The sequence below is a fragment of the Nelumbo nucifera genome, chromosome 4 (assembly GCF_055504915.1).
Source record: "Nelumbo nucifera cultivar China Antique chromosome 4, China Antique-T2T, whole genome shotgun sequence".
Lineage (NCBI taxonomy): Eukaryota > Viridiplantae > Streptophyta > Magnoliopsida > Proteales > Nelumbonaceae > Nelumbo > Nelumbo nucifera.
Genome location: NC_142652.1, coordinates 12,787,976 through 12,801,465, shown reverse-complemented (window position 1 = coordinate 12,801,465; position 13,490 = coordinate 12,787,976). Strand labels below are relative to the sequence as shown.

Sequence of the window (13,490 nt, the reverse complement as noted above, 5' to 3'; positions counted from 1 at the left end):
TTTTTGGGACGCAGATGTTAACTCTTTTGGCCTTTTGAGTCTAATTTTATGTTACGCCACTTTAGATTGATCTGTTTACTGACTTCCCAATTAATACTAGGGCAATTTTTATGGTATATTAGTAAAAGGTAAAAACTTTGCCGGAAAGATATAATACCGAAAGGGCTTTTGATACTTTAGGAGCAGTGATACTTAGGAGTTTGAATTTTCAATTGGGAGATTTTAGTATCACGAGCTTTTAGAAATATTCCAATTATGTTAAAATGAGAGTAAAATTACAAAAAATGCCTATATTTGAATAAAAGCATTTGAATGGAGCATTGAAACACATGAAAAAAAAAAAAGAAGATTTAATATGAATGCTTTTATAATTTTTAGAATTAGATTCAAATGTATATTTCTCAAAGTTTAGGATACTAAAATGTTGCATTTAACAGTTCATATCCTTTTAATTGTCACTACCCACCGATCTCTAATTTATTCCACTTTTATATTGCCGGTTGAATGAATACAAGGTTTTCCGACATGTAATGTTTTTCCAGTATGGTAGTGGAAACCATTATTATTAGGGTAAAATACATAAACCTCTCTTGAAATTTAAAACAATTATAAAAACCTCCCTTATAATTTTACATTAACACAAACCTTCGTTTATTGATTCAGAAGAAAAACCGATAAAATTACAAAATATTTCAAAATATCAAAACTGCCCCTACTTCCCCTTCCTCTCGATGCAGAACAAGGGAACAACGTGAAATCTTTCCCTTGATCTCCCCTCACTGGTTTTTTTCCTTGATCTCTCTCTCTCCTCTTCATCCCCACTTTCTCCACTCCCTTCCATCAAGCCAGAGCAACCAAAAGGAACTATTCATTCTTCACAGTGGCAACGAACAGAGTTCAGGCAACTACCAACGACGACCTTCTTGAAGTTCTCTCATTTTCTTAATTTCTCTTTCTTTCTCTACACTCCTCTTCTCTCCCCTCTCCCCTTTTTCTCTGTTTTCTCTCTCTCTCTCTTCTTCCCCATCTTTGTTTCTCTCTTCTTTCTATTTCCCCTTCCTCAGTTTCTTTTGACCGCCTGACTGCCATTACAACTCTCAACAACGATGGTCTGCTTTCTCCTCATCGCTTCTCTATTCAAGTAGAACACAAATATCCATCCAACCAACTAACAAAAAAAAGAAACCATAGATTTCTTCGTCGACCCATAAAACCCCAATTGTCTCTCTACCATTGCAAATTATCGCCCGAATCGAATTTTCTGCAATGACGCCGACCCGAGTTTTCACAAGGATATTCCTCCTGTTGGCTCTCTATCGTGGGATCGACCCTTTTAAGCACAGTGCCATCTCTGGCTTCCCTGATTTTGTCGCTCACAAGATAGATTTGCCTCCATGGTCAGAGGTTCCAGTCGAGAGGGACACTCAAAATATGTGGCAGAAAACCGAGATTAAGTTTCTGAATCAGGTTCAAGGTCTAGAAAGCGTTGCCTTTGACCCGCTCGGCCAGGGACCTTACACTGGTGTTGCCGACGATCTGGTTCTTTTCTAGAACGACAACTCTTGGGCTGATTTAATGAGGACCAAATACCCCAAACAAAACTTGTGGGAAGGCACGAGGACGAACTCCAACGAGTTCTCAGTCAGTGCATCTCCATGATTCCAATGAACATGGAGGTTGCTGCTGCTACAACACAGACCAACTTCTTGCTTGTCTGGGACATCTCTATGGGAGGAGGATGGATAAAGACTACAACACTTACCATATATGCAACCCATGATCGGAGAATTAAAAACACAGAGTGCAACTTCTGAGGGAATCCTTAGAAGCAAATGCAACGGTTTCAAATCAAGATGGGAGCGGGAAAATCGGCTTTTACAAAAAACAACATTGTGGAATTAACGGGAGTCCTTTTTGAACAGAATTTCTACTCCGGGACTGGGACCGGGACAGAATTAAGAGTGAAATAGAGAAGAAGCCATGCTAGGATTGAATTGGGAGTCTCCGGGATTATCAGATTCCGCTGAGTTAGGATCGAATTAGGAGTTCGTTTGGAGTTTGATTTCCTGTAAATTTAGGAGATTCGATGTTCGATGGGTGTGTATATATATCTAAATCTTCAATGAATGAAAATAAGAAAAAGCAAACCAGAAAAGCTATGGTTTTACATGGTATCAGAGCTTCGAGAGGTCTGTGTTTCAAGACCTCTGGAGATCCGCGGCGGAAACGATGATATTCGGTGCCGGGAAAGGATAAACTCTGCATGCCAGATTCCGATCGAGACTCCGGATTTCGATCGAAATACGAACGCCGCCGCTGGTAAGAGATCGCCGCCACCGGAACGAAACACGACCACTGGTAACAGATCGCCGCCACTGGTAAGGGATCACCGCCACCGGAACGAAACACGACCACTGGTAATGGATCGCCGCCACTGGAACGATTCCCACCTCTCAGTGTTCGCATCGTTGGTAACAGATCGCTGGTAACAAATCGCCACTTCCACCGCCAGTTGCAGATCGCCGATTCCCTCTTGTTGTCTTTGAAACCGCTACAACTGTCGTTCTTCTTAGGCACATTACCAGAATCAAACTGCCACCGGCAGTGCTCCGGCATCGGTGCTAAGTATACAGCATCGATTTGAGTATACAACACCGGCAACTTTCTGGCGTTCTCTAGCATCGCTCCAGCCTCATCTTCGTCCCCTTTCGACGGACATCCTGTCTTAGATATCTGCACCCGAAGTGATGAACACCAGCTTCCTAGATCACTCAACGAAACGACAACAATAGCGAAAACAGGGGCGACGATCCACGAGTTTTCACTTCGGAAAGCTGTATTCATGCCGGCAGCCGTTATTTACGAACTGTACCTTGCTTCTTCAACTTTGCGAGCTCCTACCTAATCAAACCACCTACCTTCCCTGCAATTTTGGGATATCAACGGAACTTTCTGTTGGAGTTGGTGAAGCCCTCTTAGAAACGCGGATTGCCTTGTTGACACAGGTTGTGACTTGGAGAGAGTCAAGAGTTCAGCATCACGGTTCTGTCTCTCTATCGTGGTAACCACATTCCGGGCCTGAATAGAAGCCCACCGATCAAGTATCCGTGAGCGTCTGCGTCGAACATCTGAAGATTCTACACTGACACAAGAACCCTCCAGGATGGTCCTGGAGGAATCGCGCATTGAGGCTGTCGGAAGATCGGTCTCAGATTCCATGGCTTCGAAATCGGTGCCTCTTCAAGGAGTTCCAGATAAGACTCACGAACGTCCGGATCTTTAACGGGTTTCCGACGAGTCGAAGTTCTGCGGCAGGTTTTAGGGAGATCCGGTTTTCTGTTTTTGTGACGATTCTGCCACCGATTGAGGGTTTTCAGACACGGTGGTCGATATGGTTGAAAACAAAGAAAAAGAACACGGTGGGCATGGTGGACGGAAACAAGGAACAGGGGCAGGAGGAAAAGGTCGTGGAGGCCAAGTCAAGGCCAATACAGCCAAAGTCTCTAGGCAAGGCAATGCGTCTCAAGGAGAATCAATCGATGCAGTCAAGACTGGGTTAAATGGACTAAGTAGTGAGCAGTGGAAGATGTTACTCAACCTTTTGAACACACAAAAAGAGGGGAGTCAACAACTAAGTGGTAAGCGAAAATTGTCAGAGTGGATAATAGACACAGGGGCTTTTCATCATATGACAGGAAGCCTCGAGTCGATGAGAGACATAAAGAACATCATTCCATGCTCTGTCGGGTTGCCAGATGGGAAAGCGACAATAGCAGAGAAAGAAGGCACAGTTGCGCTGGATGATCATCTGAAACTGACTAATGTTTTATATGTGCCTAGTTTGAATTGCAATCTAATTTCTGTGTCGCAATTGATTGAAGAGTTGAATTGTGTTGTTCAGTTCACTAATAAATTCTGTGTGATACAGGACTGAATTACAAGGATGCTGATTGGAGCGGGTGAGCAGCGAGAGGGACTCTATTATTTCCAGAGCATTGCTTCAGCTAGAGCAATGAAGACTACAAAGAGCAAGATGTGTGACATTTGGCATCAAAGGTTAGGGCATCCTTCTCATAAAATTGTTAAGTTGCTGCCTTTTGTTAGTACTAAAAATAATAAGGATGACAGTATTAAGGGTTGTGATGCGTGCTTCCGAGTTAAACAATGTCGACAAGAGTTTGTTTCTAGTAATAACAAAGCATCCGATATTTTTGAGTTAATTCATTGTGATTTATGGGGTCCTTATAGAACTGCAACTTCTTGTGGGGCTCATTATTTCTTGACAATAGTAGATGATTTTTTTAGAGGTGTTTGGATTTATTTTCTGATTGATAAGACAGAAGTAGGACAAGTTCTTCGAAATTTTTTTTCTATGGTTCAAAGGCAATTTAACAAACCTGTCAAAGTGATTCGTACTGATAATGAGACTGAGTTTGTCTGCTTGGCTAGTTATTTTGCTCAGCATGGTATTATTCATCAAACCACTTGCGTCAGGACCTCTCAACAAAACGGGAGGGTTGAACGCAAACACCGGCACATACTCAATGTTGCCCGAGCATTGCGTTTTCAAGCTAGCATGCCTATTGATTTTTGGGGGGAATGTGTATTGACCGCATGTTATTTGATCAATCGGACACCGTCCATTCTGTTGAAGGGAAAAACTCCCTATGAAGTTTTATTTGGGCGACCTCCTTCTTATGATAATGTGCGAGTCTTTGGTTGTTTGGCTTATGCGTACAATCATGGACATGGAGGGGATAAATTTGTCAGTCGAAGCAGACTGTGTGTTTTTGTTGGGTATCCTTTTGGAAAGAAATGATGGAGTTTATATGATTTAGAGTCCGACACGTTCTTTGCATCAAGAGATGTTACTCTTTTAGGGGATGAATTCCCTTATGCACGCAAGGAGGATAAACAACCAAACAAAGCACAATGCCAATTTCATTGTGGAATAGGTGGGACATATGAGGTGTTGGTGCTGTCCACTTATTTACCAGGACAAGCAAATGGCGAGATGGAGACTAACCAGCGAGGTGAATTTGCAGAAGAAGGAACCCATGTAGACCCAAATGCCAATACTAGTGAACCCATGCATTCTTCTGACGTCACCACAGAAAATACAAGCGAAGACAGTCTTGACGTCAGGGGGGGTGGCAATGTTGAGCAACAACAACACTCTGATTCTCATTTAGGGCGTGGGCATCGACAGAAGCAGCAGTCCACAAGGTTAAGAGACTATGTGCTTCACACCACACAGCGCTTGAGTCCCTCTCCGCGTCCCTTTGCAAGCTCACTCAGCCAATCACATCCTGCAGGTAGTCCTTATCCCATAGATAACTATGTGAATTGTAACAATTTTTCTTGTCGACATCGTGCTTTCTTGGCAGCTATTACTGCAGGAGTTGAACCTACTTCTTTTGCTGAGGCTATAAAGGATGAAAAGTGGAGGGATGCAATGCAGAAAGAAATACAAGCACTTGAGAATAATCAGACATGGACCGTAGAGCCTTTGCCATCTGGAAAACGAGCCATAGGATGCAAATGGGTATATCGAATCAAGTACAACGCTGATGGGACAGTGGAAAGATACAAAGCCCGTCTCGTGATTTTTGGGAACAAGCAGGTTGAGGAAATTGATTATAATGAAACTTTTGCCCCAGTTGCAAAAATGGTTACTGTCCGTACTTTTCTTGCAGTCGCAGCAGCTAGAAATTGGGAGCTTCATCAAATGGACGTACATAATGCATTCTTGCACGGTGACCTTCATGAGGAAGTCTACATGCGAATGCCTCCTGGTTTTCAGTCAAACAAACCAGGTATGGTGTGTCGGTTGCGAAAATCTCTGTATGTCTTGAAACAAGCGCCGAGATGTTGGTTTGCTAAATTAACCACAACCTTGAAGACATATGGGTTTCAGCAATCAGGTTCAGATTACTCCCTATTCACATTTCGTCGAGACAGGGTACATGTGCTTGTCCTTGTGTATGTGGACGACATTATCGTGTCAAGTAATGATCATATGGCAATTCAAGTCCTCAAGAAATATTTGAGTGACTGCTTCCATATGAAAGACTTGGGACCATTGAAATATTTTCTGGGCATTGAAGTTGCCCGAAACTCAATAGGAAATTTTCTGTCTCAACGAAAGTATGCTCTGGATATTATCGTTGAAGTTGGATTACTTGGTGCAAAACCTGCTCCTTTTCCTATGGAGCAGAATCACAATCTGGCCTTGACAGATGGGCCTCTCTTATCTGATCCTGAGCGATACAAGCGCTTGGTGGGCAGGCTTATTTATCTCTCAGCAACTCGTCTTGAGTTATCTTATTGTGTGCACGTTCTGTCCCAATTCATGCAGCAACCACAAGAAAGACATTGGGAGGCTGCATTGCGAGTGGTGCACTACTTGAAAGGAAATCATGGTCAAGGAATTCTCTTGCGTTCAGATTGTGACTTGCAGTTATATGCATAGTGTGATTCAGACGACTTGCAGTTATATGCATAGTGTGATTCAGACTGGGCGAGCTGTCCTTTGTCCCAACGTTCCCTGTCTAGGTGGTTTATTCTACTTGGGAAATCGCCGATTTCCTAGAAAACTAAGAAACAACACACTGTGGCTCGTTATTGGCCCTTGGAGTGATGCATTCGAACCCAATGAGATTATATTGTGATAGTCAGGTAGTCTTGCATATTGCAGCAAACCCAGTGTTTCATGAGCGTACAAAATATATTGAAGTTGATTGCCATTTTGTTCGTGATGAGATTCAAAATGGTTGCATTCGTCCTGCTTATGTGTCGACTACCATGCAGCTGACAAACATTTTTATAAAGGCACTGGGTCGTAGAGAATTTGAGTATTTTCTTTGCAAGTTGGGCATTCACAATCTGCATGCTCCAACTTGAGGGGGAGTGTTAGGATTGAATTGGGAGTCTCCGGGATTAGGAGACTCCGCTGAGTTAGGATCGAATTAGGAGTTCGTTTTGAGTTTGAGTTCCTGTAAATTTAGGAGATTCGATATTCGATGGTTGTGTATGACTGTGTATATATATCTAAATCTTCAATGAATGAAAATAAGAAAAAGCAAACTAGAAAAACTTTGGTTTTACAAGCCAAATTACGCAATAAAAGAATCCATAACCAGCCCAATGTCTTTAACGTTGGTTGCTTCATCGTGGTGATGAAGAGCATCAACGGGGACGATTTTGGTGGTGTTGGTTTCTTCATTTGGAACCTTGACCAAGGGAGCCAACGTTTTCTTCTCCGGACACCAAAGCCGCTATTAGTTTTTGCTGCTTTCATGTCGTCGAGGTCGAGGACTCAACCTTAGATGAATAGATCCCAAAGCAACACGGGTTTCTATGTCCTGTCTAACCATTAATGAGTTTTAATAAAATTATATATAAGATCATATACAAAAGGGTAAAATAGGTATTTTAAAAAAATAACGTATCAGCTAAACATTTTTTTTTTTTGTGTGGCTTAATAACAGAAAGGAGGGAGGTTTATGTTGAATTTTTTGAAAGTTTAAGGGAGGTTTTTGTTAAGAGAGGTTTTTATGATTGTCGAAAGGGGTAATAGCATATAAGAGTAATTTTTGGGGTTTAATATCAATAAAAGTAATATATTTAAAAAAAAATTTAAAAATAGGTTAACTTTTTAAAAATAATATTAATAAAGGGTAAAAACACTGTTTATATTCTTCTTCTTGCCATTTGTTCACTAGAGTTACCATTTGTTCACCGGAGGCAGAGGTGGCAGCGGCGGCACTAGTGGTTTTTCTATCCAACGCCGCCACTTCTGCCCATCTCCGACAATGTTGCCGAAGGCGGAGGTGAAGGTGGAGGTGGGCAAAAGTGGCGGCATTGGACAGAGAAACCACTAGCGCCACCGCCGTCACCTCCAATAATGTTATTGGAGGCGACGGTGGGCAACAGAAGATGGTGGTGGCGAGCAGCGGCTCTGATGAATAAAGGGCAAGAAGAAGAAGATGATTAGTGTTTTTGCCTTTTATATTATTTTTAAAAAGTTAATCTTTTTTTAATTATATTACTTTTATTATATTAAACCAGAAACCCTTATCGAAAACCTCCGAGGGAGGAAGTTTTTATATTTTACCTTATTATTATTATAGTATTATCTTTATCATGTACTAATTAGGAACAATTTGACATTATTGACATTTGTATTGTTTGGACATGGACACGCGACACTGACAGCTAAGCATTTTTTTTTTTGAAAAAAATAAATAAATAACAAATGAAGATCTCAAGGAGCCCATGTGAGGAACGCTGAATTATCACCACTGTCTTCTAATTTATTGAGGGACGACTTATTATCATAACAATCCGGTACTCTCTTCTTTCTGGTCCGCAATGTGAGAAATTTTTTTTTCTATATTTTTTAAATATATAAGAAATCGAGGGAAAAAAACAAAGAGAAAGACGACGAGGGCCACGAGGCAGCGAAGGCACATTAAAAGAAGGACATTGCATTATAAATAAATAGATTTGTAAAGATAGATCTAGGTGGAAGGTACCGACCAATCACAGGAAACGTGTACAAGTACCAACCAATCACAAACTCACACGTTTTCAGTACAGCCTGCACTGGAAAACCTTAGAACGTTCCCAGTCCCACCTTCGTGAGTTCTTGTACAAGACTCATTGATGTATACGTTTGAAGCGTCCTACTTGCTATTATCATCAATCATAACGCCATAGCTGCCTAATGTACGCAACTGCTTTCATATTATCATCATGTTGCCTTCATACAACATCATCATCATCGGTGGCTGAATTGAAAAAGCTTATTGCTTTGCAAGTCGTTCAGTTCATCAACTTCAGCCGTTGTCATTATATGTAAAGCATACATGACATGCTAATGGTAGGGTATTGTTTATCAATGCATACATATACAGTTGATGCACTCGTACAGGAAACACCTGAACTGGATGCAGGGAAACAGATTCAATCAGTGCAAAACACGTTAGAACACCCATTATAGCCTTGAATTGAGAATATCTCCCAAACAAAGCACAAACTGACTGATAAGACTAAAAATGAAGTGAAAATTCTTTATTATTTCCATGTTCTTTGAGTCTAATGTCATTCTCTATTAAAATGTGTTAATTTAGTATCTATCATTAAAGCCATCTGTTAATTAGTCATTTAATGGTTTTTGAAAAAATACAAATGTCTTTTAAGTATTATTTAATTTTTTTTATTAACCATTTAAATATTGATAAAAAGTTAACAGTCCTAAATCTTTGTCTCTTTTATTCAAGAAAATTGGGGTCCAGAATGTCCATTAAGGCATTTCTCCAATTTTCTTGAATAGAAGAAGCAAAAATTTAAAATTATTAATTTTTTGTCAACATTTAGATGATTAATAAAGAAAATTAGATGATACTAAAAACATTTTTATCTGATTAACGATAGGTAATGAATTAAAACGTTTTTAAATTTCGGATATTTAACTGTCAGGTTTTAAAGTTTGAGGAACAAAATTACACTAGGCCCAAAGTACTAATCGAAAATTTTCCAAAAAATGAATGCAGTTCCACGTGGCTTAGAAGACGGCACCAGTTATTTGAAAGTGAATTTAACTTGGAAGAGAGATGGAATGGAAAAAGAGACGAGTACTGCAGTGAGACCGACAACCATTGAGAGTGTGTGAGAGAGAGAGATAGAAAGAGAGAAGGGTAGGTTGTAGGCCAATTGTCCAAACCAATCTTACATTATTTATCCATGAGATTTTCATTTTCCGTGTCATTGACTGAATCTCCATCACCACTAAGCCTTATTATATCCTCCACCCAAAATCCATTGCATCTCCTCTGCTCTTCCCCCTTCAGCAACCCCAGACCCAGAAAAACAGCCACTTTTTCAGGACAGCTCAGTTTCTTCTCGGACTGATTCTTCACGCAGAAAACACCCAGCCCAGAGAAAGAAAGAAGGAAAGATACCGGAAGAGAAGAGGATAGATATGAGATGGGTACGACCAACCCATTCAAAAGCCAACCTCTATTCTTCACCAAGAAGCTCATAACTTGGGCTCTCTATGCTCTCCTTCCCTTAACTCTCCTCCATTTTTATTTTTATCCTCTCCCTCTAAAACAATCTCTAACCGATCAAATCCCCGAAAATAAGCCAATCATCGTTTCCTCTCAAGGTAAATTTTCCGTCAACATGATATCGTTCTATTAAAAACCCATATAAGGTTGTCATGTTGCTGCTCTGGTTTCTCTTTCCTTGTCTTATGTTTTTCTGTCACTAAGGAGAAAACCCTCTTCCATGTCTTCCTTTTTGCAGTAGAGCAGCAAGTGTTTTACGAAGCCCCATGTGACTACAACGATGGCAAATGGGTACGCGACGAATCCGGTCCTCTTTATAATGGCACAAGCTGCACTACAATCAAGGAAGGTCAGAATTGCATCAGCCATGGAAGGCCTGACATTGATTATCTCTACTGGAGGTGGGAACCCAAACAGTGCGGACTCCCCAGGTTTGATCCCACAGCTTTCCTCCGACTTCTCAAGAACAAACATTTGGCCTTCATTGGCGATTCCATGGCTAGAAACCAGTTGGAGTCTTTGCTCTGCCTACTCTCAACTGTCTCTACCCCCGATCTTGTCTACCGAAACGGGGATGATAACAAGTTCCGGAGATGGTACATTCCTTCTCACAATACCAATGTGTCAATCTACTGGTCACCCTTCTTGGTAAAAGGAATCGAAAAATCGAACACGGGTGTCAATTATAACAGATTGTATTTGGATTCTGTTGACGACCGATGGGCATCAGATATGGGGCAGATGGACATAATAGTTTTCTCAATCGGGCACTGGTTCCTCCACCCTGCTGTTTATTTCGAGAATGATTCAGTTCTAGGCTGCCATTACTGCCCTGAGCTCAACCACACAGAGATCGGTTTCTATGATGTTTTCAGGAAGGCTTTTAATACAACCCTTGAGACTGTAATAAGCAGCAGGCGTGGTACCAATAGCAATGCAATTGATGTAATTGTGACCACATTCTCTCCTTCGCATTTTGAAGGCGAATGGGACAAAGCAGGAGCGTGTCCGAAGAAAGAGCCCTTCATGGAAGGAGAGAAAGAGCTCCAGCCAATGGATGCCGAGATGAGGAAGATAGAGATAGAAGTGGTGGAGGCAGCCATGAAGAAAGGGAACCAATTCCCAGGGTTGAGGTTCGAGGCATTGGATGTCACCATATTATCATGGATGAGACCGGATGCTCACCCTGGTCCATATATGCATCCTTTCCCCTTTGCCAATGGCATCCCAGAGCGTGTGCAGAACGACTGTGTTCATTGGTGCTTGCCGGGGCCAACGGATATTTGGAATGCAATACTGTTAGAGGTGATGAAGAGATGGGAGGTTCAATCATGGAAACAAGGATGAGATAGGCCAGTTCATGCATTTCCAAACCAGGAAAGTAAAAGAGAGACAAGGTGAGAGAGCTTCTCTGTGACTCTTGCTTTCTTCAATTTCTATATGCGGATGCTGTGTAATTGCTTTTAGAACAAAGAATAGATGGATGATTGATTGGTTCGTCTTACATTCTTAGACTCCCCCTTCCGATTAAAAGAAGGGGGGTGACTGGTAATGGTAAGAGAGACCTGATCATAGGAAAAGTGATTTAATGGTACAAGGAATCAGTCTTGCTTTAGAAAGTTTTCGGTTGTGTAATGCATACAAATCATTTGAATGGGAAATGATACAAGTAAATTCTAGTAAGGAAGCCATTCTTTAGTTGTTTCTAAGAGATTGTAGATACTGGGCATGGACAAGTTAAATGCTTGATGTAAGTTCCAAGGAAGCTTTCTCTTTTCTTTTCCTTCTCCTGGCAAAAACATGTTGGAAATTACATTAAATTCATGCTTCCCTTTCTTGCACAACACATCCAAATGGTCCTAGTAATCTAACCAATCCAATGTATTATTTTTTGTCACTTTGCTATTTATTAACCTCATAAAATCACAATGGCTTTGTTCCTAGTTGCCTACACATGCACACACATCTCGATGTGATGAGAGGGACCTCCTTTGGTAGATTGGCATTTCCCCTGTAGAGCCCAAAGTACAATGTCAAACATTCCCAAGCAGTTACTACAAACCTTAAGTTTCTATCCACAACCCTGGTGGGAAAAAAGTAGTTTGGATCTTCTATTGAAAAGGAAATTTACTAGGATACACTGGTTAAATTGGTTCCACCAGAAAAAGAAGGAAAATACTTATCGTCTACCCCTCCATTTATGGATGGAGAACTTTCAGGCCACATGTACCCTCCATTCGACTCCCTGGACAGAGAGTTCTGTGGTAAGATTGATACTTTAAACATCCAGGTGCTTGCAGAACTTGGTGCTTCTTCTGCCTACCAGCTTATTCAAGAAGTGGATAAATTAATTTGGGTTTTAAAGGTTGCTACTGGGTTCCTCGTGTCAAAGTTTAGATATACAAATGTTCTTTGTATGTTGTGTTCTCTTCTCAACAGTCAACACTTCATTATGGAAACAGAAAACCAATCTCACCAAGTTACAATTTGGTTCCAGGTGGACAAGTAAAAAACTTTGTTTTTCCATAGAGACATGCCCACATTACCATATGCATATGGTGAAACTGAGAAGATTTCCTGGTATTATAAGCATGTGGATTAATGCATAGGAACAGCCCTCACCATCCCTGACAGTTGGGCATTATAAACATAGGCATCTGGATTGCATCAGAGTTACTTCATTTCATTAAAAAGGTCTACAGCCTCAGTGAGGTACCCACATCACATCTCCCAAAGTTTTTGATCATCAAAGCATACATCCAAGCATTTGAACATCCAAAGTAGCAGCTTCATACCGTTTTGCTTTTCCAAGAGCATCAATGAGAGGAAGCTGACCCCTTATCATCCATCTCCTGAATAAGTAACAATGTTTTCTCAAGTCTTAACTATAGCTGTCTAGAAAAAAAACCATCAATAAGAATTGAAATAAGGCACTATTAGGAACAATCCTGTTCTCCTTTCATCTTCTAAGTCAGGGAGAAACCCCTCCTGCAGGAGCTTTGGAAATCAAATGGAGATTTGATTATAGTGTTTATCAACCATGTTAGGAGTGCTTTCCAGAGAACCCATGTCATCATAATTCATAGAGATGGACATCCACCGACCAATTACCTGCCTTGCCCAAGATGTTCGTTTCAACCCTTCAACTTTCCCAAGTGCCTTGTATTTGTAGGTAAAAGTGCTGGATGGTGTTAGAACTCGACCTGAATAGATGTAGTGAATAATAGAGAAATAAACAAATGGAGATAGAGAGGCGAAAGGAGTCCTACCTTGAAAATCGAAACCATCAACTTGATTGAATGTTTTTACTGCAAAATTTAGGGATTCTAATTTCTAAACCTTGTTTATTGCAAACTCAAAAAGATTCTCAGGCCACCGTACCCTGAGAAACAAACTGTGCTGTGCCTTAAGAGCTGC

The 13,490-nt window shown here is 40.9% G+C and overlaps 1 protein-coding gene across 2 annotated transcripts; it reads left to right on the top strand.

Annotated features, from left to right (window-relative positions):
* The first annotated feature begins 712 nt into the window (after positions 1-712).
* Positions 713-11,855, top strand: LOC104607928 (xyloglucan O-acetyltransferase 1-like). 2 transcript variants are annotated; one of them, XM_088904050.1, is made up of 3 exons: positions 713-4,056; positions 9,558-10,171; positions 10,315-11,855. In XM_088904050.1, the coding sequence occupies exons 2-3, from the start codon at positions 9,991-9,993 to the stop codon at positions 11,418-11,420; spliced, it is 1,287 nt and encodes a 428-aa protein (XP_088760176.1). In that variant the 5' UTR covers positions 713-4,056; positions 9,558-9,990; the 3' UTR covers positions 11,421-11,855. The 2 variants fall into 2 exon arrangements, with proteins under 2 accessions (XP_088760176.1, XP_010272017.1); XM_010273715.3 differs by lacking the exon at positions 713-4,056 and having other exon boundaries at positions 9,576-10,171; positions 10,312-11,855.
* Positions 11,856-13,490: the final 1,635 nt, after the last annotated feature.